The sequence below is a fragment of the Saccopteryx leptura genome, chromosome 2 (assembly GCF_036850995.1).
Source record: "Saccopteryx leptura isolate mSacLep1 chromosome 2, mSacLep1_pri_phased_curated, whole genome shotgun sequence".
NCBI classification, from domain to species: Eukaryota; Metazoa; Chordata; class Mammalia; order Chiroptera; family Emballonuridae; genus Saccopteryx; species Saccopteryx leptura.
The window spans coordinates 269,344,773-269,369,537 of record NC_089504.1 but is presented as its reverse complement, the minus strand read 5'-3'; the positions used below and the strand labels follow the sequence as shown (position 1 = coordinate 269,369,537).

General features: G+C 46.1%; 1 protein-coding gene across 7 annotated transcripts in view; it reads right to left on the bottom strand.

The window, feature by feature from the left end:
* The window catches only part of PTPN14 (protein tyrosine phosphatase non-receptor type 14), a 170,919-nt gene that overhangs the window by 8,637 nt on the left and 137,517 nt on the right, over nucleotides 1–24,765 (bottom strand). For all 7 annotated transcript variants that reach the window (XM_066361754.1, XM_066361752.1, XM_066361749.1 and 4 more), the window contains 8 exons: nucleotides 24,079–24,136; nucleotides 20,215–20,293; nucleotides 16,779–18,253; nucleotides 12,147–12,290; nucleotides 10,926–11,144; nucleotides 7,187–7,315; nucleotides 4,247–4,481; nucleotides 739–902 (listed from right to left, as the gene is read on the bottom strand). In XM_066361754.1, coding sequence (XP_066217851.1) covers nucleotides 739–902; nucleotides 4,247–4,481; nucleotides 7,187–7,315; nucleotides 10,926–11,144; nucleotides 12,147–12,290; nucleotides 16,779–18,253; nucleotides 20,215–20,293; nucleotides 24,079–24,136 — 2,503 coding nt within the window. The remainder of the gene's footprint in view (nucleotides 1–738; nucleotides 903–4,246; nucleotides 4,482–7,186; nucleotides 7,316–10,925; nucleotides 11,145–12,146; nucleotides 12,291–16,778; nucleotides 18,254–20,214; nucleotides 20,294–24,078; nucleotides 24,137–24,765) is intronic.

Sequence of the window (24,765 nt, the reverse complement as noted above, 5' to 3'; positions counted from 1 at the left end):
GACCTCAACTAAGAACTCAAAGTGAAAGCCATTCTACAATCCCTTATAAATAAAAGGCAGGTGTTTCTTAGCCTGACCTGCTGTTTGTTTCACCCTGATGCAATCGAAAGCCCCTCACAGTAGCTTCCTGATCCCCAGCCGTACGGGGCTGCCATGTGCCGCGTGGGCACCGATTCTGCCACGGCCCCTTCTTCGGGGAGAAGAGTGGGCGTGTACCTTGGCTCAGCGCTCAGACGGTCTACCCCACACCGCTGCCAGACTAGACAAGAGCAAACAACTACTCCCTTTAAAGACAACCTCCTCTGCAGAATGAAAAACATGTTACACGACACACATTTTCACATAGGATCGAGGCCAAAACGCATCCCAGGCACGCCAGGCACAGCTTCACGACATGTGACCACATAACCCCCTGTGGAAAATTACCTACAACAAAACCAGACTGTCGACAAAACCCTGCAGACTGCTGGAAGCAGCAGAGGTCGACCAAGATCAGACTCCCTAGGCAGTTCCTAGCCCACACTCTGACCTCTTCTTCCATACTATCTGGATGTCTGTCTACGCGGGACCACGGAAGACAGGAGATAAAGGAAGGCTATGAATGGCAGAGTCCGAGAAGGAATCACAAGTCAGGACAGAGCAGGTCAGGCCCTGGGAAGCAAGGGCAGGGGCAAAGGTTTGCCCACGGTGTAGATTTGTCCCCCAGGTGGCAGGTGCAGGGAGCCCAGAGTGACTCACTTCATTGTGCTCCAGGCAGTAGATCATCAGCTCGGAGAGGATGACCACGCCGGTCCTCCCCACCCCGGCACTGCAGTGCACGACGATCGGGGGCTGCCAGCTCCTGGGGCCCTCCAGCATGCTGTTGGTATGCCGGCGGACCGACTGGATCTCCTCCAAGTAGGCTGCAAGACAAAATGCAGATCCCGTCACCAACATCCTGCACAGCTTCGCACACGAGGGAGGCGAAGAAAGAAAATGGATGATGAATCTTTTTCCTACGTGACAACAATTTACAGTTCTTACAAGACACTAATTATTTGGCTGGTACCCACTGTGCAGTCCTGAAGCCAGGAAGGACCAGCTGGGAGTCAATTAGTCCATAGGAGAATTTGTTCTTTAAATTAAATAGTTCTTTTTTAAAAATTAAATTCTGTTTTCCCCTCTGCAAATCCCAAAGTCCCCCAAGCAGATGATTCTCGACATTACTTACAGCAATTCCTACTATTAACAGACTGGGATCAGAACCCCAGCGAGGTCCCCTTGAAACGCCCGCCTGTCGGAGCCAGTTTCTGGTGGGAAGAGCATCCATCTGCCCTTCTTCCTCCCCCTCACCGAGCGAGTGAATGTCAACTGAGGCTTGACGTCACTTTTAGATTTTAAAATAGGCTTTAGGGGGCCTGCTTTGCAGCTTGAATTCCAAATGATTAAGTCAGTGGCTCAAGATAAGCCACCCCAACCCCATTTCTGGAGGTAAGATGTTGGGGATGGGGGTCATGCCACCTCCACCATCCCTTCCAACATCTGTCCAGCTCAGCAGGGCTGCGCAGCGGCCTGTTCCCTGCTCCATTTGGGCACAAGTGAGAAATTACAGCAACGCTGGCCTTTGTGATCGTTTCAAAAATATAAGACTATAACTAATTCTCAGACAGTCCAGGAACTGGAAAAAGTCCACTACTAATTGAGATTCAGTAGTAGCTGGCTCAGGAGAGAAACAGATTGGAAGGTTCTCAGTACTTAGAAAAATCTCATCCTAAGGCAGCAATGTACACAAGACCAGGGCAGATGCTCAAATCGGGGAAGAGAAACGAGTGTGTGCAAACCAGTCTAGTTCATTTCAAAGCATCTGTTCCGACACAGTGAGTAAGAACTCCTATTTTCCTTTATACGCTTAACTCGCTACAAAGTGAAGTGAGGTGGTTTACCAAAACAAACAGCTATTATACCAGCACCACCAAGATAGAACAATACCCAAAAAGGAGGGACGACAACCTGAGATGATGGAGCTGTTGCTATTCAAGATTGGACATGGAGTTCTCTTCCCAAATTTTCTGTAAGGGGGAAAAGATACTGGCTGATTGAGCATCTTGTCTGACAAAAGGCAATGTTCCCAGACAAGAGGCAAGGTCTGTCTTGCGCTAGATTTAAAAGCAATACTGATCCATAGAAACTCAGAGGAACTGGGTTTTAGTGGCTGCTTTCTCTGGCAATCAGATTAATAAAGCTGTAACTCCGTGAAGACCTCTGGAGGCTGGAAAACGATCTGGCCTCGGTCGCCCCGCATCCAGGCGATCTCATCTGAACCCGGGCAAAAAACTCACATTCTCAAAAACCTAGAGAGCCGACATTTGTAAGGCACGACTCAGTGCTCTTGTTCTGAGTTTCTTAGGAATGTAAATTAACAAATGTATACTGTTTAAAAATAGTTTCTAGATTTTTTTTTTCAGTAATTTAGATTGGCCTTCCTTCAATTGGTTCTGACTTAAATAATTTTAACCACTTTACAGACTCAATCTTTTCACAGAGCTGTTAGTTAATCATCAAACTGATCTACCTTTATGGTTTTCATGTTCTGTGTCTTGGTTGGTGAAAATTCTGATCAGTCGATTAGAGAAAGATTACCAGAAAGGTATAAAAAGAACAGTATTATGAGAAAAGAGAGTTCTGCAGAGGTCAGTGCCGTCCTTATTATAGCTGAGCTACAGGTAACAGGTGACCGGCTTAGGCAGATCACTGACCCTCTCTAGACCCTGCTCTCAGTTCTTTTGATGCTGGTCATCTTTCTTTTCCCTACTTTCAGTGCCCAACTCCTCCAGTACCCTTATCCCTTCAATTGGAAACTAAAGACCTTTATCTACAAATAAGTGTGCATTGAAATTCTTCTGTTTGGATTTGTGAAGTGTTACTTTAAAACCCTCTCTCCTCTCTCTTTCCCGCCTCCCTCCCCTGGGTCCCCATTCTAAAGAATATCGAACTACTCTCAAGGTGGTAATGTTACTCAACATCCAGATGCTGGTTCTTCTGCAACTGTCACAGGTATTCCACCAGCTGGAGTGTCAACAACAGAGCATGTATATATAATAATGAACCTGCAGAGGGCCCCAGGGCCTCCTGCCTAGCTGAGTCAGGAGAGAATGGGGTTTCCCCTCAGGGACAGGACATTTAGGCAAAGGAAGGAAGGAAGAGCTCTGTGGCTGTCATCAAAAAGCAGATGACAGTATCAGTCTCACCGCTGGGCTATAATCACTGGCCTCCCTGTCTCATGAGACCTGGAAGTACCTGTAACATAAGCACTGCCACATCCCGGCGTTCTAAGAGCCAGGTCCAGTGCCTGACACACGGTAGAGACGCACCCAGCTTCCGGCCTTTCAAATAACATACTGAGTATAGTCTGGGTAAATTTCGCTTCGAAGATAAACATATCCTGAAAAACCTTATAAATGAATGAATCCAAAAATGACAGTTTCAAAACTACAAGGTAATTTCAATAATTCTTAGTATCTTGATCACATGTCCTGACATTTACTGCTATAGAGAAATACAGGGCTTGTGAGAACAAAACATAAAAAAATATATATCTTTTAAAAAATTTTATCATTCTGTGTTTTTTTTCTATTGTAAAATATACATAACATAAAATTTACCATTTTAATCATTTCTTCTTTTTCTCTTTTCTTTCCTCCCATTTTAATCATTTCAAAGTGTACAATCCAGTGGCATTAAGAATATCCACAAGTTGTGCAAGCTTCATTACTATCTCTATCCTAGAACTTTACTGTCATCCCAAAGAAACTTTGTACTGGTCAAATAATAACTTCCTATTCCCCTTCCCCCTGACCCCTGGTAATCTCTATGAAGCTGCTCATTCTGGGTACCTCATACAAGTGGAGTCCTACAATATTTGTTCTTTTGTGTCTGGTTTATTTTACTTAGCATAATGTTTTCAAGGTTCAGGCATTAGCATGTATCAGAATAATTCTTTATTAATGAGTAGCTAAAGTTCTAAATATAGGTAGAATCAATTAGTTTACACAGATTTAGCTTATTTGCATCAAAGGTGAAGAGAATATGGTAAGTGATATGAATTTGTCTTCTCTGTTCTACATACATTATATGAAGGGACAAGTACTACATCCACGTCGCAATACTTTTGCCACTTAATAGAAAGCGTCCTCTCTTCCATTTCATCTCCAACAGGTAAGACTGCTAATACAGTTGGTAAAACTACAACTGGGAAGAGAAAACTTACACAAAAATCCTTGGACATCCTCTGGGCAGCCGTGATCTGGCCAGTCAGTATACTGCAAATGCCACACCGTCCTTTCCTGCCCAGACAAAAGGTGCTTGACCTTCAAGCCTGTGGTTGCATAGCAACCAGAATCTGTTCGGAACTTTGTGGTGACCTTGAACTTGCCATAGGTGGCTGAGCTGTGCTTGGAGCCCAGTTTGGGCCAGTATCGGTGGCTCTTGGTTCGTCCGCCCTCCTGAATCACACACAAAAGCAAAATTGGAAATAAGTCAGGGGAAGGAAGCTCTTATCCTCTTAATCTTAAAATCTGAGGACAGAGGAAACCTGAATAGCTTCTAAGTCCCTAACTCAGTAGCACCGTGCAGCATCTATCACAGATTAGATCCTATAAATCTTAGCTAAGACCCATAATAAGATATACAATGGTAGTTACATCAATGGAAAATGTAAAAGATTCACAACTGAGCTGCAGCTGAATGTCAGAGAGAGAGGAGCCAGTGCAAAGTCTTGAGGCGGGAACAAGCTTGGGGTGTTAAAGAAACAGGAGGTCTTCAGTGTGGCGAGCAGAGGAGAAGGTGGTAGAGAGGAGGTCAGAAAGGCCTCCTGGCCCATGGTAGGGAGTTTGGATTTCATTCCACGGACAGTGGGAAGTCATCTAAAGGTGATGGAGTGACTTTAAGCAGGGGAGTGACAGATTCTAGTAGTCATTCTAGGTCACGCTCTGCATTTCTGATGTTCAGTCCAGAGCACTTTCTATTAGACCACACTGACTACAGACACTGTCTCTATCATCCAGTGTCAATCTCGCCTTCTCTTCAGCCTGACCCCTTTGTTCAATCGACCACTGAAAGAGAGAACAATGGGGTATACCACCTTTCTCTCGCCATTCATTTTATAATCCTTCCTGAGACTATGCATTCTCAACTGTTTACACATGGGTCTACTTTTAAATTTCTGCACAGTTTTGAAACCACTGGAGTAGGGGTGGAGGAGAGAGGGCTTAGAAGGGGACCCAGCGCAGGGCGCGGGGGAGACAGAGAAGAAACGCTGAGCTGCGGCAGGGAGCAGCCCGCACTGGGGGACTTGCTCCTTAGAGAAGCCCTGATGGTTAGCCACTTGCAAAGTAGCACATCTTTGGATGATACAAATAATCTCTCTCTGATTTATGTGGCTGATTCGAGTCTCTGTGTGTTTGAAGCAGCCTGTCTCTTTTATTTACCAATCTTAAGAAGGAAGGTTTACTCAAGGCCTTGAATTTACATTACTGCCGAATATCTAAATCCATTATAAACTTCAGCTGGCTGCAGCCTTTGGCTGCCTCACAGATCACTATGTGTTGGTAAGGCTGACCCTCTTCTGTTACTCAGGCTTCAGCTCAAATGCCGCCTCCTCAGATGGCCCTGGGCTACCCATTGAAAGTAGCCCGCTCGTCACTCTCTATCCCACCACCTGTTTATCTGTCCATGTACCATCCCTGTCTCTAGGATGGAAGCTCTGGGGCAGGGACCGTGCCTGTCTTGTCCAGCACCATGGCTCTCGGGTCAGCACAGATGGTACACTGCATTAAGTAGAACAAATTCCTTCCAATGTTATCTATTGCAATTCCAATAGATTCAACTATTCTAGAAAGTTTCAGAGAATGTACTCTTTGTGGGAGGGTCAAATAGAAGGTCAGAGAAGTACAAAGGACAGTAAAGAGGTGAAGTCTTTTTCATCACTATCTTCCAATGGGCCGTTCTGGAAGGCAACTGCTCGAAACAGTCTGTGAAGAAAATGTGACTTTTTTCACCCCCAATTCTTGCAGTTAAAAATTGTTAGCGGCCCTGGCCAGTTGGCTCAGTGGTAGAGCATCGGCCTGGCGTGTGGAAGTCCCAGGTTCAATTCCTGGCCAGGGCACACAGGAGAAGCTCCCATCTGTTTCTCCATCCTTCCGCCTCCCCTTTCTCTCTGTCTCTCTCTTTCCCTCCCACAGCCAAGGCTCAATTGGAGCAAAGTTGGCCTGGCTGCTGAGGATGGTTCCATGGCCTCCACCTCAGGCATTAGAATGGTTCCAGCCACAAAGGAGCAACGCCCCAGATGGGCAGAGCATTGCCCCCTGGTGGGCATGCCAGGTGGATCCTGGTCGGGCGCATGTGGGAGTCTTTCTGACTGCCTCCCTGCTTCTAACTTTAAAAAAATACAAAAAAAAAAAAAAAATTGTTAGCAAAGGAGTATATAGTACCATAGGTGTTGGTAAAAAAAAAAAAACCCACATAATGTTGGTCCCTTAAATGACTTCAAATCATACGTTAAAATTTAAGGAAAGGAACAAAAGGAAGTGATCGGAATTTTTTTAAAAAATTGAGTATGCCACAAAAAAAGGAAACACAAAACATCTTCCCCCAAAGACAGCAAGCTCCAAGCGAACTGCTGGGTGGAGCGTGCCCGTTTCCTAACACTCCGTAGGGTGCTCTAGTTACAACAGAAAAACTATGTTTGACTTGGCAAAGGAAGAAAAAAAAAATTTTTTTTTCTCTCCCCAAAGAATAAAGACCTCGACAGGAACAACAGCTTCTGGTCTCTCTTCCGCTGATAAGCACGGTGGCAGAGGGGCCCGTTCACCCGAGCAGCCCACGGTCTCGAATTCCGCTGGAAAGGCTACGGCTTTGTTTGGCACACAAACACGAGCTGGCTCGTCCTGTCTGACTGACTTTAGTTTACGGCCGTGCGGGGAAGAGGGTTCAAGGCTGATGAAAGGGAGATGCAACACATTACCTTTGGGAAAGGAAACAAATCTCCGTGGAAGTGGGAAGGGAACACAGGGGCATGCCAAAGAGAAAAGGGTTTGCAGAGAAATGGTGCCGCAAGAAGAAGCAGGGAGCAGCAAGGTCCCCGACACAAAGCCCGTCTTCTGGCCACCCCTCCCCCGGGAACAGACGGCTGTCCGGCCATTCCCCTTACCTCTTCCGCGGTGACCATGGCGATCACGTTGGCTCCCTGCTCCCACACCATCTGCCAGAAGTCGTGGCACGTGTGTGGCAGGGGCCCCTGAGTGGCTATGTAATGCCATTCTGTCCCGCCAACCACCACCTGGAAACCAAGGAACGCATCGGTGAAGCAATCCCAAATCTAGGACAGAACCACCTGCTGACCACAGGTAGGCCACACGGGTTAGTGCCATTATCAAAAACCCCCGAGACCACAGAGGGCGGGGGATATATTCTCACTGGAAAATACTATTGAAATACACCTAATTTTTCTTTTGTCTGAAACTCACAGTAACTATGTACAAAGCAGTGCATTTTATTTTACTTTATTTTGAAAGAGAGGAAGGGGGAGAGAAGCATCAACTACCGTAGTTTTTCCACTTAGTTGTGCCACTGATTGCTTCTCATATGTGCCCTGACCGGGGCTCGAACTGGCAACCTCAGGGGTAGAGCCAGTGCCCTCAGGATTGAGCCAGCAATCCCTGGGATCTAGCTGGTGACCTCAGGCTCATACCTGTGACTTCAGCACTCCAGTATGATGCTCCTTCCACTGTGTCACTGACTAGGGCCAAACCAGTACATTTTAAAAACACAGACATATATAATATAAACATACGTATACATGTACACACGAACACACACATTTGATAAATATGTATATATCCTAATAGAATGTTACAGAAACAATAATTATACTTACTATACTCAATGCACTTTGATAATTTCCATCCATTTCACTATCCTAGTCTATTTAAAAATGACAAATAGGCCCTGGCCAGTTGGCTCAGCAGTAGAGCATCAGCCCGGCTTGTGGAAGTCCCAAGTTCGATTCCTGGCCAGGGCACACAGGAAAAGCGCCCATCTGCTTCTCCATCCTTCCCCTCTACTTCCTCTCTGTCTCTCTCTTCCCTTCCCGCAGCCAAGGCTCCATTGGAGCAAAGTTGGCCCAAGCACTGAGGAGGGCTCCATGGCCTCCACCTCAGGTGCTAGAATGGCTCCAGCCACAATGGAACAAAACCCAGATGGGCACAGCATTGCCCCCTAGTGGGCATGCCAAGTGGATCCTGGTTGGGCGCATGCGGGAGTCTTTCTGACTGCCTCCCTGCTTCTAACTTCTGAAAAATACAAAAATTAAAACAAAAAAAACACAAACAACACTCTAACTGGTCCTGACCACGAAATTGATGCTATACCTTACTACTGTATTGTGACCCACAGTTTGAGAAACAGCGCTCCCTGGCATCCTTTAAACAATAAAGAAGTCTACCACAAAATAAGATCCTCCAAGAGCAATGTCTACTGCTGACGTGATCTGAAGTGTGTCATTAACCTTGGCTGCACCCGCCAGTCCGCTGTGCCACACAGAGTAGAGGTGTCATGAAGGCACTTAAGTCAACAACAACACATAGAACTTCATCATGTACTTCCCCTTGTGCCATACCACAGCACCCTATGGAACTTTGGGACCATGAGATGGGTTTGGAAAATGAAATTATTACCCCATGCAGCTCAGAGAGATCTTGGGAGAAGCATTCCTCCCAAGGAGCTATAAATTCAGCAGCAGAAAATCATCAATAAGAGCTTGTGCCCCGAGTGTTCCAGGCCATGCTAGCCTGCTGAATGATGACCTTTGCAAGGACTGTGCCCCTTCCACTCCTGTATCTTAATAATGCAAAGTCGGACCCCTCACACATCCACCCGTGCAATCTCTAGATAGTTCAGGGAGCAATGAAGTGCTCATCGTCTGAAACTCTTTTCCCTCATTTGTTTTTATGAAACTATATACTAACTTGATTCAAATGAAAACACCACCAGTTATTGTCTCATTATCCAAGGCATGTTTAGGTCAAAGCTGGCAGGCAAAATCCATTTTCCAGCTACTGGTGGGAGATAACAAACATAGAGCTGCTGGCTGGCTAGCAGCTGGGTTATCTGTGAGGCTGTGATTTTAAACATTAGCCTCTCTGGCACCCAACATATAGGAACCATAAATACTTCCAGAATAGGCCGCTGCCTGGGGCTTTCCAGCAAATCCCAAGTATTGACAAGAGGGTATTAAAAACTGCATTAAAAACACAACAACTAAGGCTACCGAGGTAGATTTCACAGATGTGATTCTACCTCTGGAGCAAACAAATCTCTCTTCCGTGTTAACAGCTGCTTGGAACCGAGGGAGAAAACATTGGCAAGATATACAACTCTATTCCAAAAACACAGACAAGTTCTTGCAAGCTCTATGGGTCTATTAAACGCACCCATGTCTAACTCGGATCCACAAGATGAAATGTGGGCCTCCGGGAACACTGAAGAAGGGCATGCCTCTCTGTTCAGTGCACCCAGTGGGCACCCCTGATGCTGACTGACAGCTTTTCCCAGACAGCAGATGGAAAATGGGAGCGGAAATGCAGCCAAAAGAAGAAGAGAGCGTAACATCGCTACGTAAGATTTTCACAGACATTCTATCAAAAAGCAGCCGTGCGAGTGGCATTTTTGTTTGACTTTCTTATTTTGGCTACTTTTTCATATTCTATACTCATCCCCCAAAACACACAGTTTACTTAAGAGTTTCCCGGGGTTCATTTTTTTTATTGTAAAAGTATGGTTATCTATGTTCTATGTGCAAAAACACTACACCCCGCCTCAGTAGCCTTTTCATATTTTCTATCAAGACTGTCACAGCGGATACATGAGCCAACATCTGGCTGTGTTCTGGAGACTCAAAGGAATCGAGCAATGATTTGACTACAGGTGAACAGTCCAATGAAGAAAGAAAATAGCTCTGGACAAAGCCAGAAACAGGTGTCTAAGGTTATTGATCAGACCAGACTACTAAAGTGAACCTTAAACTGTTGAAAAACAGCCTATAAGAATTGCTATACCATTAGTACATGAATAAATTCTGTACTATGGTGACAGAAGTACCATGGTGACGTTCTAAACGAGTATGTTCTGTTACTGGGGACACTGAGGAAGGCAAGCTATTTAGGAGACATAGAACTTTATGCACACAAATACCCAGATCTCTGAATTCTAACTGGAGTCACACAAAGCTGACTAATTTTAAAGTCTATGAAAGACGGAGATAAAAAGGTTGGAAGCATCCGAAATATTAACGAGAATTTAATAACACTAATGCACTGAATAATGCGGCCAATCTTGCAAGACCCTATCTTGCACTATCGAGCAGCCCCTCACAGTTTATGTTTACAGGAGTCCACTCTTCTAAATACCATGCGACTTTCGGATGTCAGCTGCTAAATGCATCACCAGGGAGAACAGGTAAGTTTTGTTGATCTTGAACATCACAGAAAACTTCAGTGACAGCAAAACAATGACTGTGACTTCCAAAGTCTCTCAACAGCTGCTAGTTACAAACTGAAAAAGACAATCTCTAGTTTTTCTTGCGAGTGAGTGGGAGAGTTGTAATCCAGAAAAAGTGCTATCCTTGGTCAAGAGCAAGCTTCAGAAATAGCCGACCTGAGATTCTCCCCAAAGGCCCTGGGGTTCCTTCTGTCTGCAGTGATAGGTGTGTCCTTCTGTTGAGTAAGAAAAGCCCCCAAATTCAAAAGCATTCCCTCGGGTCTGGGGACAAGCCAAGATGCATAGTAGCAGTCAGTCCTACATTTTTTCCTCCCTGCATTTTTGCCTTTGACCCAGCCACGTTCTGTTGACGCCCCCACCCCCACCCCCGCACCCTCCTATCCCAGGCTCACCTTGATGTGGGAGGCATTGATGTAACCTGTGTTGTTTTCTTTGGTCGGTATCAGCTCTACTCGATTCTCCTCATAGGGGACAACTTCACGGATCCGGCTGCGCTCGGCATTTTCCGGCAGAGCCGCCGTGCTGAAAATGCCGTTGGCCTTCTTCTTTGGGATTTGCTCGTACTCGGTGAACACCAAACCCTCTTCCAGCTTCTTCTTCAGGGTTCTGAACTGCAACAGAACTTAAACCTTCAGCTCGCTGAATTAGCTTCTCCCAACACCCCAACAAAACAACCTGATTTCTTCAAATATTGATAGGGACGGTGTTAATACGTAGTTTCAAGATGCCCAACTAACGCTTGATCATCTGGTCTCGTTATTAATCATACTGCTAGTTTCTCTTGACCAATAACCAATTTCCTTCTCACTCACACCTTCAACAGGACAAATCTGCAAGACCATGTAAGAGCTAAAATACAAAATTGGTATTTTTTGTTATTAACACATCTACCTCTATTTAAAGCCTGAATGGAAGGGGATTATTAATCTTAATTATCCAAACACCCTTTCCTCCACATCCACCGCTCATTTCACTGAGCTGGATTTCGGGATGATAGTGGGGCAGAGTCCTAGACTTCTGAGGGTTAAAACCCCCTCTCCTTTTATTTTTCCCATATCCAAACTACTAACTATAATAACAGGTATTAAGTGAGTTAAATAATCCTTTCTAAAGTCTCCTCTGGCTTTGAAAACATCCTAACTTATGATCGTAATTTCAGAAACCAAAGGTACACCTTCCGTCACCTCTAAAACACTAACATGCAATTTAAACAGCATTATTAAGAGAATTCTACAAACGCTTGGGTAAAATACTTCCTAATAAACGGTCATCGTTCATTCTATTAATCATAGAAATTGCGAGCAACAGCAACTGATTGAACTTTCTCGTTTTGCTCCAAGGGCGAGAGGCTTAGAGAAATCAAATCACTTGATCAAGGCCACATGCTTGTGAGGGGCTGGTCGTTACTGTACCAACTTGACAAAGAAACTTGAGATACTTGGAAAGGACCAATTTAATAAAACCCAGTTAGACCAAGTCTTGCTAGCTAATCTCAAACTGGAGAATTAATTCCTCCAATAAACCTCAGTGCTGGCATGTTTGGGCAAGGAGAGAGCTTTGGAACCCTAAGAGCCCAGGGAATGAATCACAGGCTGGCCAAGCCCGGTGCTTACCCTCTCGTCCATGGGAAGCCGGGTGCCGTCGGCCCGGCCATCTTCCCGCCCCGAGACCCGAGCGACCGAGAGCCCGTTCAGCGCTGCCAGCATCAGCGGCCTCTTCTGCGCCTCCAGGCCTGCCATCTTCTGCTTCTCTAGATTCTTGCAGCAAGAAAAGGCATGTTCTCATTGTGCACAGTGCCAGCAGAATTCTGGAATGTGTTTTAATCTCCCCAAATCTGTAACTCCCCAGCCAAGGAATGCAGACAATCACCATTAGTGGGGCAAATTCAAACACAGCCTACCCATTAATTCCCACCGAGCCCGAGGAAGCCCGTTCCTACAGGACTCCTGAGCTTTTATTTGAAAATAGACGAATATATGAACAAACAACAAACAAATGAGAATGAAGACTTCGTACAAATACACCCTGCAACGGGGAGCTCACCAAAATTCTTTTTTTTTTAAAAAAGCAACACACAAGCACAGTACTTTAGGAAGCTAAGGGCTACAGGAAGACAGGATGGGGAAAAGAGAAACAGGTCATGAGTAAAGTAATACAATCACAACGGTGGACCTTTCCCCTTAAATGGTAAAGAAATACAAACAAGGTTGGATGCATTGTGAAGAGATGCAGATACATAAATTGTGAGGAAAAACCTGCTCACGTTTCCACTCTGGCGGGCTAAACAGGAGGATGTCGATCCTACACTGAACCTCTAGTCCCTGAAATGTCACCCCAGAATGACAGCTGATGTGGTTTAGCCAACTCGCTAACACCAGAGCCTGGGGCCATCACAGGTGACCCACCAGGCGCTGCCTTCGTGCCTCATCCCGAGGACGGATGGAAGGGACCCCACGCCCCCAGTGACCATGGAGGGACCCTACGGAAGAAACTGAGCTGTGGGAGAACGTGCATTTGGGGGCTGTGCAGACCGCGCAGGGAAAGGTTGGGTGCTGACACCTGGCTCTCGGGTGGCCTCTCTGTCTCCCCTGCGCTACACTCCGGAGGGGCTGTTTGGGCCCCAGGTGGTTAGGTCAGCTACAGTGCTTCCTCATGGCGCTCCAGCTGCATTTCCCCCCAAATAACCCTGAGTCAGACGGCCGAAGAACAGAGGGACTTCATAGAACATACACGCAGACGAGTTTCACAGAATCTGTGGTTTTCATCCTAACAGAAGTGAAACCGATTTGTGGACTCCTGTGGCTGCCACAGATGAAGGGGTCATCTGGTCCCCGGTTTCTTTTCAGACCTTTAGGTAGGTTTTCCCCTTAGTCTATCATTTCTAAATTGCCTCCCTGGAGAGAGGGGTCTTGATGGAACCCTGGTGTGGGCACACAGCACTGAGTGAGAGGACTATTCTGACTGCGGGGGGCGGGGTGGCATCATCCCCTGATGCCACCTGAGTCAGGACGAGCCCTAGCACTTGGGAGGGACGCTGCCCCCAGGGACAGGGACGAGCCATCAGACAAACAAAAGGAAGCTTCCCAGAGGAGGATGAACTGTGACCCAGTAAGAAAAGTACAGAGGGACAATCAGCCAAAATATGCTACGCTCTTAAAAATAGTGACCCTGGTTTCTCTATCCCAGGCAGATTGTGAATTTCATTTTTTTTAGGGTGGTTTTGTTTGTTGCCTTGTAAGTTGGGTTTTTGTGAGAGAGAATTTTTTTCCCCCTGTTATCTCTTAGTTGGGAATTTGTTTCCCAACACTGCAGGGTTCTAAGAGCAATAATTTTCGGGAAATGGGCCTGAGGGCCTCCCAACAGTCCTGTCCCACTTGCACCGCAAGGTGAGTAACTGGGCCTAAGGCCAGAAGCCATGAGCTCACCTAGTGAGAAAGAAGAGCCCAGTGCTAAGCTGTTTCTCTAAGCTCCTTCTCGCTTATCAGCGTATTACCAGAGAGAGAAAAACCAAAATATAACTCAAAGATCTGACTTGGCCTTTTCTCTTTCCTGCAGCTGACCTCGGGTTAGGAGGCTGCAATGTGAAATGTCTTCCCAGGGCTATAGGAGCAAGAAAGAGGGGCTATCAAGACAGCAGGCCGGAATTATCCATTAAACAGACAAGCAGCTCCTGAATTAGGGAGAGGCGGCCACAGGGCAAATTCTCGTCATACTTGTCCCCTCCAGTTTCCTTGGGGTTCCATTTTCTCATGGTTCTCTGACCCCAGGGAGGCCCAACAGCCCTCTCTCCTTATCTCTTCCTTACAAGCCCCTGAGGAGGGGGGGCGGGGGGGGGGCAGGATCCTCGGAGATGTGGGGAGGAGGTTGGGGTGAGTTTCTTCACAAAAACACCAGCTGGAGAACTGCCTGGCACTGTGCCCGTTGTGCCTGGCACAGCGGCTCGCTGAAGAGCCTCCTTCACCTGCTCTGAGGTGGGGACACCGCTCAGGGTGGCCATCTTGGCCGCCCACATACACGGGATTTGGGAAACCCTTCAACGGGGAGGATGAAGGAAGGATGGGGTAACCCTGTTCCTGAACTGCAAGTTCAGGGGTAAAATCTGCACGGATGGGGTGGGACCAACAGCGGCAAACCCCCTGCTCCTTCGGGGTAACGCATGAAGCTCCTCTCCCTGCGTTTGGCCACAGGCTTCTGTTTAACACAGATAACAACAGAAGTGGCGTGATTTGACCAAAAGGAGGCTACGAGAGTACATAGGCATCAATAAATACCAAGGCAGCGCAGCTGAGACTGCCACGCGGAGTCGTGTTAAAGGAGACTGGGGCCCAGAAGGGCTGGAAGTTCCTTTCTACCAACAAATTCCTTTCTCCAAGCGGGGAAAGCTCCCCACCAAGGCGCCCACTCTCACATTTCATTTCACCCCCCCCCCCACAACAGGTTTTATTGCCACAGGTCCAAGCACATCGCTCACAGTTTCCCTCTAGGCTTGCAAAAAGTGGGGAAAGTTGTATTTGTACCAAATTCTTAGCACTACTCCATCGATGACTAAGACCATGAGGCTGAGAACATTCTCAAGGTTCGTTTATACAGTTGTTCTGGCTTAGATTCCTGATCCCAGAAACTTGCCTCCCTTAGAACACTGGCCCTGGAGTGTTCTTTCCAGGCTGACTGCCACTGGAGAATCAGGGAGATCTCGTAATGAAGAAATTCTCAGGACGCCATCAAAGCAAAGTCTGAGTTCCAGCTGTTCTGAAGTTTCTAAAATAAGCCAGGCCACCTGAGAGTACAGAGGTGGTGCCTGCAGAGAAGTCAACCTGGGTTTGAATAGGTGTGATGAAGCAAAAAAAAAATTTTTCACTATTTTTTAAAAGAGTGAAAATTTCCAGCCCTGGCCAGTTGGCTCAGTGGTAGAGCATCGGCCTGGCGTGCAGAAGTCCCAGGTTCGATTCCCGGCCAGGGCACACAGGAGAAGCGCCCATCTGCTTCTCCACCCCTCCCCCTCTCCTTCCTCTCTGTCTCTCTCTTCCCCTCCCGCAGCGAGGCTCCAATGGAGCAAAGATGGCCCGGGCGCTGGGGATGGCTCCTTGGCCTCTGCCTCAGGCGCTAGAGTGGCTCTGGTTGCAACAGAGCGACGCCCCGGAGGGGCAGAGCATCGCCCCTGGTGGGCAGAGCGTTGCCCCCTGGTGGGTGTGCCGGGTGGATCCCGGTCGAGCGCATGCGGGAGTCTGTCTGACTGTCTCTCCCCGTTTCCAGCTTCAGAAAAATACAAAAAAAAAAAAAAAAAAAGAAAGAAAGAAAAAGAGTGAAAATTTCCAGGACAAGCAGTAATGGTGCTCTGAAATGTTGCGTAAAGTAGCAGCAACAACCTAGCAATTCTCTCATTTACAAGAGGTAACTCGCTTTGCTGCTCGATGGGCTCACCTGGTACTGCCCTTGCTCTGACACGATGGGCCTTCCAGATGGTACATATTCTGAAGGAGGGTTACTTATATCTAGTATCAGGCACATTCAAATGTATGTTTGTGCATGTATGTATGTATATGTGTATATTCACATACATGTATCTTAATTCTTGATAGACTAAGCCTAACGGGGAGTGAAGTTCAACGGGAAACTTCCAAGTTTATTGTAATTTTCTTGGCTTTGTGTTAAACATCTATTGAAAAAAAAATCTGACGCTCAAGCTGGACACATTAGGGTCCAGTCAATCCTGGGAGCCATCCTGACAACCAGATCAACACAGAAAGCTATACTCTCAACAGATGTTGCTACTTTAATATTTAACTGGTGGGCGGGGGGTGGGGTGGGGATGCTCTCCTCTAGAAAAAAGAAAAAAAAACCCAAAATGGCAACAGGTGGGCTCCTTGCACACAGTAAGTCTGATTCTGAACAAACAGCAAAATGCTGGCCCAGACCCCGATCTTACACCAACCACCTGTAACATCCTAACTCCATTGCTGCACTTTGTAGCAAGTACACCTATTAGAATAAACATATGAGAATGGAAGATTTACGGGAAGAAGCAAAAACAAAGTTCTGTGAAATAAAACACTACCTGTTTCAATGCCCAGGGACTCTTTAAATCCCTACCACCTTCTCTGAGTAAGCCTCGCACCTTCTTCAGCGTCTCCAGTAGGGTGACTTTCACTCTGAACTTTCTCATGGACAAGAGTAGAGGAGGCTGCGGGGGGAGGCCAGCATGTGTAACCGTCCCCCCCAAACGCCCTGGGAGGGGAGGCACTCACCCTGATCATCATCTCTCTTTCTATAATGCTGTCCTCCAGGGAGAACATCTCGGACACAGGCCTCTCCTTCACGGGCTCCTTCCTGACCCGCTCCTTCACACTCGTCAGGTCGGGCTCTGAGATGGACGGACCGAGGGAGGACCCGTTGACGGCCAGCTGGTCGGCTCGGGAGACGCTGATGGCCTTGGCCGGCCCGTGCCTCAGCACCCGGGCTCTGGCGACGGCGGGAGGAAGGCTGACCTGCTCTTGTCTCAGCGCCCCGTTGCTGACACTCTTCCTGGGGCCGGGGTACTCGGGAGGGGGCTTGTTGGGAATTCGGGCCAAGGCCGCCTGCAGCTGGGCGCTGTACTCCATGTTCTCACGGAGCCCGGGGATCCGGGACACCGACTCCGCAGTCTCCTCCTCCTCCTCGCTCTCGCTGCTGTGGATCAACATTGTAGCATCTGAGAAAGTCTTCTTGTGGTGGTACTGGGGCAGCTGAGGGACCTCGTGGCCCCCCGGCACCTCCTTGGGCGGCCCCTGCTCCCGCAGCGTGTTGCGGCGAGCCATGGGGATGTTGAGCGACTTGAGCGTCATGGCCTCCATGCCCCGCACCATGCTGCTCATCACCTCCAGGCTGTGGCGCTTGTTCACCGGGCCATGGTGCTTGGTGGCCGTGAGGGGCTCGCTCACTTCCTGCAGAGACTGGTGCACCACCGGAGCGCTGTCCTCTTGGAAGGTCTTCACTGACAGCTGCACTTTGCGGGTCACCAGGTCGGGGCTGCTGCCGCTGACGTACTTGTGACGGTGGCTGGCCAGGTCCGGGGTGCTGGTGGCAGGGCGGGGCCGTGGGTAGGGAGGTGGTGGTCTGAAGAGATAGTTTTTGAGCATATGGGCCGTGTTGTAGTGATGGGTGCCCTGGAGCTGCATGTTGGCCAGTTCTGGGGTGCTCACTGTGTGGGATATGGCGCTTGCCCCTGGCTTGCTGGGCACCAAGTTCTTCTTTGGGTTTATCTGGTCAGATGGACCGACCAGTTTGTTACTGTAGCCCCCCTGTGGCCCATAAGGGACCGTGTAGGGGTGCCTCTCCCGCATCTCGGGCTGGCTGTACACCAGATCCTCGGGCTGGTTGTAGGCGTGGGTGTTGATGATATTGAGATTTCGCAGGGACTGGCTCTGGCTGTCTGTGTGCATGACCCCCCTCTTCATCTGGCGCATGACTGTATCATAATCGGGGGTCGGCCGGTAGGACGGCACAATGATGGCGCTGTGCCGGTGGCTAGGGATGTAGTCGGCCCGCATGATGTCACTCCCGGGGATGCTGAGGTTGGAAGAGACAGGAGACGCCTGAATGAAACTCTGGGAGCAGTTCAGGGAGTTGACGCTGTGAACACTGCACACGCTGCCGTTGGTGATGGTGCCGTTTAAATAATTTAAGTCCAGGCTGTTGTGAGAGTTGTAATAGAAGGCGTCTTCGTTCCCATGGAAAATGCTGTCTGCAAGAGATCAAACACAGGCACGTGAACCTCCATGCCATCCTGCTTCAATTAAGTTCATCCTTACACTCATGGAGATGACTTTTAACCTAAAAAAAGTCATAAAAAGTGCAAACCCATGGCCTCAACCCATGTATTCCCTAGAAAAACTAAACATTTCTTGGATGAGATGTCAATATGCCAAAGGAACATTTCAAAGCATACTGAAAAGGAAAAGTAAATTTAAACGAAGAAAGCAATGAACATTTGGAAGAGGTGCCTCCTTGGTTAAGTTCTCAATTTTGCCATGAGTTTTGAAATCATGCAGCAAATATGGCCTCCATGTTGGGTAGACCAGTTCTCTTATTCAGGGTTCAGCAACAGGCTGGATACCTTGGCCAAGAACTTTAACAGGGCAATAGATTTGAAATTGTTACTTGGAGCTTAACTATAATGAAAAAGGTCCCTTTTCCAGAGGAACTGCTAAGCAATCAGAAAGACACAAGACAAACAATGTAGCCAGGATGTCAGCATGCACGGCTAACTCCTTCCAACTGGCAATCAATGGAAGGCCAAATGAGAACCAAGAATCCTTTTAGCCACTGCCTAAAACACTCCTAGAACTGATTTCCTCACTGGGCCACGCCACATAAAAATTAATCACAATTTAAAGAGGTACCTAATGAGGTAAAAAACAGATTTGTAAAGACAGGCCCCCCCGAGGGGTCCACTGTTCCACACACACACACAAACATACATACATACGTTAGGGAGGCAACCTCTTACCAAAACACTTCTGTGTGAGCAAACTACATGCATTTTTCACTCTACAGATTTAAGCATGAGCAAAGTAGAGAGAGACAAAGGCAGAAAAAAGGTGACTGCTCAACTGCCTGAAGAGGAGGGTGTGGTCATGAGATCGTCAAGATAAAAGAGGTGACCACAGAGACAAAGGTTGCATTTATCTCCCTCTGATGTTTGGTGGGGGTTGGTACCTTCCCACACAAGCAGGGTAACTTCGCTAGTCTGCTTATAAACAGTAGTGGCTTATTAAGTTAAATAGTCTTAATTACCTTTTCATGCTCATACTGACAGTGCAGAGCAATTCAAAACAGCCAGCATATGATAACATTAGACAGAAATTTTCCACTTAATATTGTCAATACTCAACACTTAATAGCATTCCTTCCTTCAGATGCAGGTAGTGTCATGATTAAGAGCCCTAACTCAATGGTCAAGACAATGATTTTCGTATCAGCTCCTTCAATACCCTTTCTATATCTGTATCCCAATTATATATTTGTAAGTTGGAAACAATAGTAGCACCTAGCTTATAGGTTTGTTTTGAGAATTAAGTGAGGCAATACATTGCAGGTGCTGAGAACAGTGCTTACGAAGAGGAATTTCTCTATAAATGTTCACTATTACAATAATTACTATTGGAATAATTTTTTCACACATTTTGCGGTGGAGTTAAAAAAGAGAACTAGAACAGATTTCCTTTACAAGTACTCGGTGACAGGGCCTGGTGGGAAAGGTAGGAAGCAATGGCTAATGTGAAGGGCTGAAATTGTATATTTCTGTCCATTACTCTAGACGCCTGTATTCTCTGTCGGCATGAAAAGCTGACTGGCTGTTACAAGCTCTGTGATACTGGCAATGTGGGTGAAGGGTACCTCACTGGGCTCTGCGGCCACTCTCCCTTCTGTAAGCCCACTGACGAGAGGAAAGAGAAAAGAACCTTGCTCACTGCCTTCTGCCAACCCCCTCTGCAGCCAGTTCTGGGACATATGTATTTCTCTCGGGGATAAACAATAGTCTATGCTTTTCATAAATCAAAGCTGCTGCTCGCTGCCAATCAGAGAAGGACATGATGAAAAAAATGAAAGCTTCACCGTTATCAGAAAAAAAAAAAAGTCTTCTTTTCTGCTGACCTGTACTCAACATTGCGTCCTAAGAGGAAAAAGGCAAGCCAGCCTTACCTTGCGAAGTGTGCGTTTCCGAGTAGTGTTCGCCACACTGGACGTGCATGGGAGGCAAGATGTACGGCTGCTGCCGCGGCTGGAACAGAGAACACCGCGCAGGAGGGTCAGCCTCGGCACACCTGGCCGTCAGCCATCGCGGAGAGCCAGCCGAGAGCACACGGCGTCCCCTCTGCTCGCCCACATCTACAGGGGAACACGCGGGGGCTGCTCTGCAGGCTCCCCTGGACCCACCCTTCTTCTCATCTGCACCTGCACCTCATCACTAAGTCAGGGCTGGAGAAACCAGACGGGAGGACCTAAGGAGGCTGGTTCAAGGTGAGAAACACAAAGAGGCTACAAGCAACATGACTGTATCTACTGATAACCTATTTTCTAATACACTTGCAAAGCTCCTTATACCTCTTTTTTTTTTAACAGAACAAAAACATTTATGTGAGTAAAATATATTAACAATGGCTAGGAAATGTTGGATTGTTCAGAGAAGTTTTAGTGTGAGCAGAGAAACCCACTATCTGCAAGAAACAAATAGCTTTCTTTCGCTAAGTACACAATACCGATCTAAAGCTGACATTGTCGTTGTCCTTTTGTAATTCTATTTTTCCATTATGACTTACGTTTATTATTATTTTGTATTCATTTCAAGCATACAGCACAGTGGGTAGACAATCATATGGGGGAGAACACTTTATAAAGTATATGATTGTCTAACCAGTGCCCTTTTTAAAGGAGTAACACAGAACCCCTGTATTACTATGTCCCAAGTAAGAAATAATGAACATAAGGGGGCACCCAGTTTCGTTATATCCAAAATGGGCTCCCTTCTAGAGCTACAGGCTCGCACACATCATCACAGCTGCCCTATGACCCCGTTCACAGCGCCACATCAACCTCAAGCAGAGACGGGGAGTGTTAGGCTGGGCCCACTTGAAAGTTTACATTAAAAAAATTGAAAATGTAACCCACAACAATGAGCATCTAGTTCTCCAGACCACATACTGGGCCTCCCATTGCAGAACAAAAGTGGAAAGGCCTTGTAGGGATTCCAATTCAACCACCTACCTACCCCTTCAGCAAAGAATCTTTGCCATAAGGCTCTTAAAAAATGGCTATTTAGACTTCATATGAAAAACTTCCTGCTGCAGAAGAGGGTCAGCTCTTAAAGAACAAACAATGCTTAGATGAGTTCAATATCTGGTGAGCCAACATAGGAAATATGATTAGTTGCTAATGGGATCCGGAGTTTAACCTCTGTAGGTCTCAGCTTCCTGTCAATCAAATCAAGCCTCCTCCTTCCCCTTCCTCAAACATGATCCACTTTACTTACATAGTGGGGTTCCAGGTGAGAGCTTGTTTAAAGAAAGAGTTTTAATGCTAAAATTTTTTTTAATTTTATTGATTGATTTTAGAGAGAAAGGAAGGGTGGGAAGGAGAGGGGGAAAGAAAGAGAAAGAGAGAGAGATTGAAATCAATTTGTTGTTCTGCTTATTTATGCATTCATGGGTTGATTCTTGTAATGTACCCTGGCCAGGGATCAAACTCACAACCTTGATGTATCAAGATTACATTCTAACCAACTGAGCATCAAGGCAAGGGCCAATGCTAAAAAATTTTAAAGTTGTAAACCACCAAAAAGGACGATCTCTTATATTTTGATTATTTTTAAATTAGCTTTATAGATATTTGTTAAAATGTGACTACTTTAGGAGAAAAGCTGAGATCAAGCAAAAAAAAGAAAAAAGCCAGCAGGGGTCACACTTTCTCGGTATCTCTCAACAGATGAGCACTCCTCAATGTCTGAAATGTCTGAAGCAGGGTAAATAACTCATCTGTCATTTCCTCTGCTACAAATCATGCTTCAGCATCAAAATGGCCAGTAAAAGGTAATAAAGACTAGGGACCTCAATATTAAAAAGGATTGGGGGTGGGGGGTGGGGTGGGGAATAATTGAAAATCATGTAAGAAAGTTCAGGGTACCAAAGCAAAAGTGCTGGTATATCAGCTGTCCTAAATATTTCTAAATCACCCTTTGGCTGGTTGAGTTGCCACTTAAAAATATTTTTCTTTTTAGTAATACGTAATTCAACTCAATTTTTCCAGGGTAGGACAACCAGATTTGAGGCTTAAAAAAAAAAACAGTAAAGAGGGACTTATACAGGGAATGGAAGTACATGGCCAGAAATGCTGGCTCGCTGCCTTGTCTTGCTCTTATTAAAAAGAAAAAGAAAGAAAAAGCACTAAGTAAGGGACTGTTTATGAACTGGCATAACTATACAGACAAAGTATAACAGTAAGTAATCCTTCCGACATCATTTCAGGGTTATATTATTTATTCCACCTCTTATATATTCTAATACATAATTCTCCATCTTTCCAGGCCTGCTAAAACAAAAACCAATTAGATGCCGTAATATAGGCAGCAGAGGGCAAGAGGAAAAGAGTAATCAGGCATCCTGGTTATCAGCAGGAAGCCAAAGGAGACAATGTTATCTGGTTTTACTCTTACTTGTCCCAAGGAACTTGATTAGTAAAATGGTTTAATCCTTAAGGGCAGAGGAAAGAGAAGCCATGAATTTGGCTTCCTGAGGACTGGCTTCATCCAAATAAAATAGGAAAGCCTCTGTATCTTCTCTAGATAACTAGAGTGAGATTAGATCACAAGACAGCCTTGAAACACTTTGCCTCCCATGTGTTCTGCGGACATAAAGGAAAAATTATCTGACTAATAAAGACATGTGGAATCTACTGATGGGAAAAGAAAAATAATATTAACAAAAGAAACCAGGACCGCAAACAAATCCGCTGGTACTCCAGGGAAAAAGCTCCAAGTGACCCCCTAGATCTCCAAAGCAAGGGGCCACTTGTGAGTTATTGTGCATAATGTCAAGATTAATAACATTCACATGGGTACTCCGGAGTTATTATGTGATGATATAATAGCCCAACTCTAGAATTTAGGAGTTCATGTCTATGAACTCCCCCCTACACACACAAAAGAATTCCTCAAAACTTTCCTTTTAAAAGACCAGTTAAAGTATACTACAATTCTTGTATACCCTATATACATTGTGTCTAAAGAAAAATTCAATGTTATTCTTCTATCAACTCCAAGAAACTATCCATCTAGAAAAAATTAAAAGGCCACATGTTTAATTATGTCAAAAAATCATAACCTAAAATAAAGACTTAAAGCAAGTAGAAAACTTTAAAGGAGATCAATTCTTCAACACCTTTCTATTATATTACCCTTAAGTAATCCTCAAAATAAAACACAGCCTAAGAAAAAACACATATATTGAAATTACAGTTGTGTTTATTTACATGCGAGCAATAAAAAAAAAGAGCTAATTAATGTTAGCTAGAAAAGTAGATCAATTCAAATTCTGTTGACCTTGAAATCGGAAAATGTGCAAGTAATCCTCCCCGAGTACTTGACTTGAGAACATCAACTAGGTTTCTTCGATTTCTGCTCATTTAAAAAGCATTTTCTGATTAAAAAGAAGTTGGGGAGCTTGTATCTAAAGACATGTCTACAGGTATCAACCAGAAACAGTGATACACAACAACAGATGAGAACAGGTGGATAAAAACAGTAGACAACACCCTGAAGGAATGTGGCCTCATCATCCTGAGATAAGACTTACTCACAGGGGTAAACCTTGAGCCACACTTAAGAGAACTGATGGATGTGATGGGCACAGTGGGACAAAATAGATTCGCATCACACCTACTTGGCAGATTGATGCCCTTCTGTGTTCTCAGCTGGTCATGATGCCCTGGTCACCTCTCCTCTCCAATTAGCAACAAAAGGACACTCCATCCCCAAGAGACAGACTACTTGGTCACTGAACATGTTATACATACCAGAGACGATCGGCTCCAGGTAGGCTGGCGTCTGATGGGGGGTGGAGAATTCGATTGTCTACATGAAAAGTTGAAAAATAAGAATGGTTATTATTTACTAGACACAAGACAGACAGGAGAGAAAAGGGGGGGGGAAACAGACAAGATGCTAAGTCTAACAGCAAAACATAAACATTATTTTTGCCCCTCCCTGACCAGTGTTCTACTGACTTGCAAACTTTGCCGGCAGACCTAATCCTATCCAATACACTTCCAAACTCTTACAGCGGCCAAGTGCAGCGACTGCTTTGAAAAAGCCTCCATCCTGTAGAGAAAAGTCTGCCAGGCCCCGCGACATACTTCTAAAACGCACTGTGCAGCAGGTGCTGCTTTGGGACCACATCTGCACACTGTTGGATGTGTCCACTGGGGGAGCGCAAAGGCAGTCCTTCTCTTGCATTTACATCCCCGAAGTTCTTTGAAACGAAATTACCCACTTTGGGCGCCCCCATCGCTGATGCACTCTGCCGAGGAACGTCTTTTGAAGGCAATCAAGGTAAAGGCAACAGCAGCATGAGCCCCCAGCACGCTGTATCCAAGGTCAGGTCACATTTAAGTTCCCTCATCAGACTCACTTTATCATCTTTATTTCCAAATTAAATGTAAAACACACACACGGATTTGTGACATCCATTAGTGTCTTCCAAG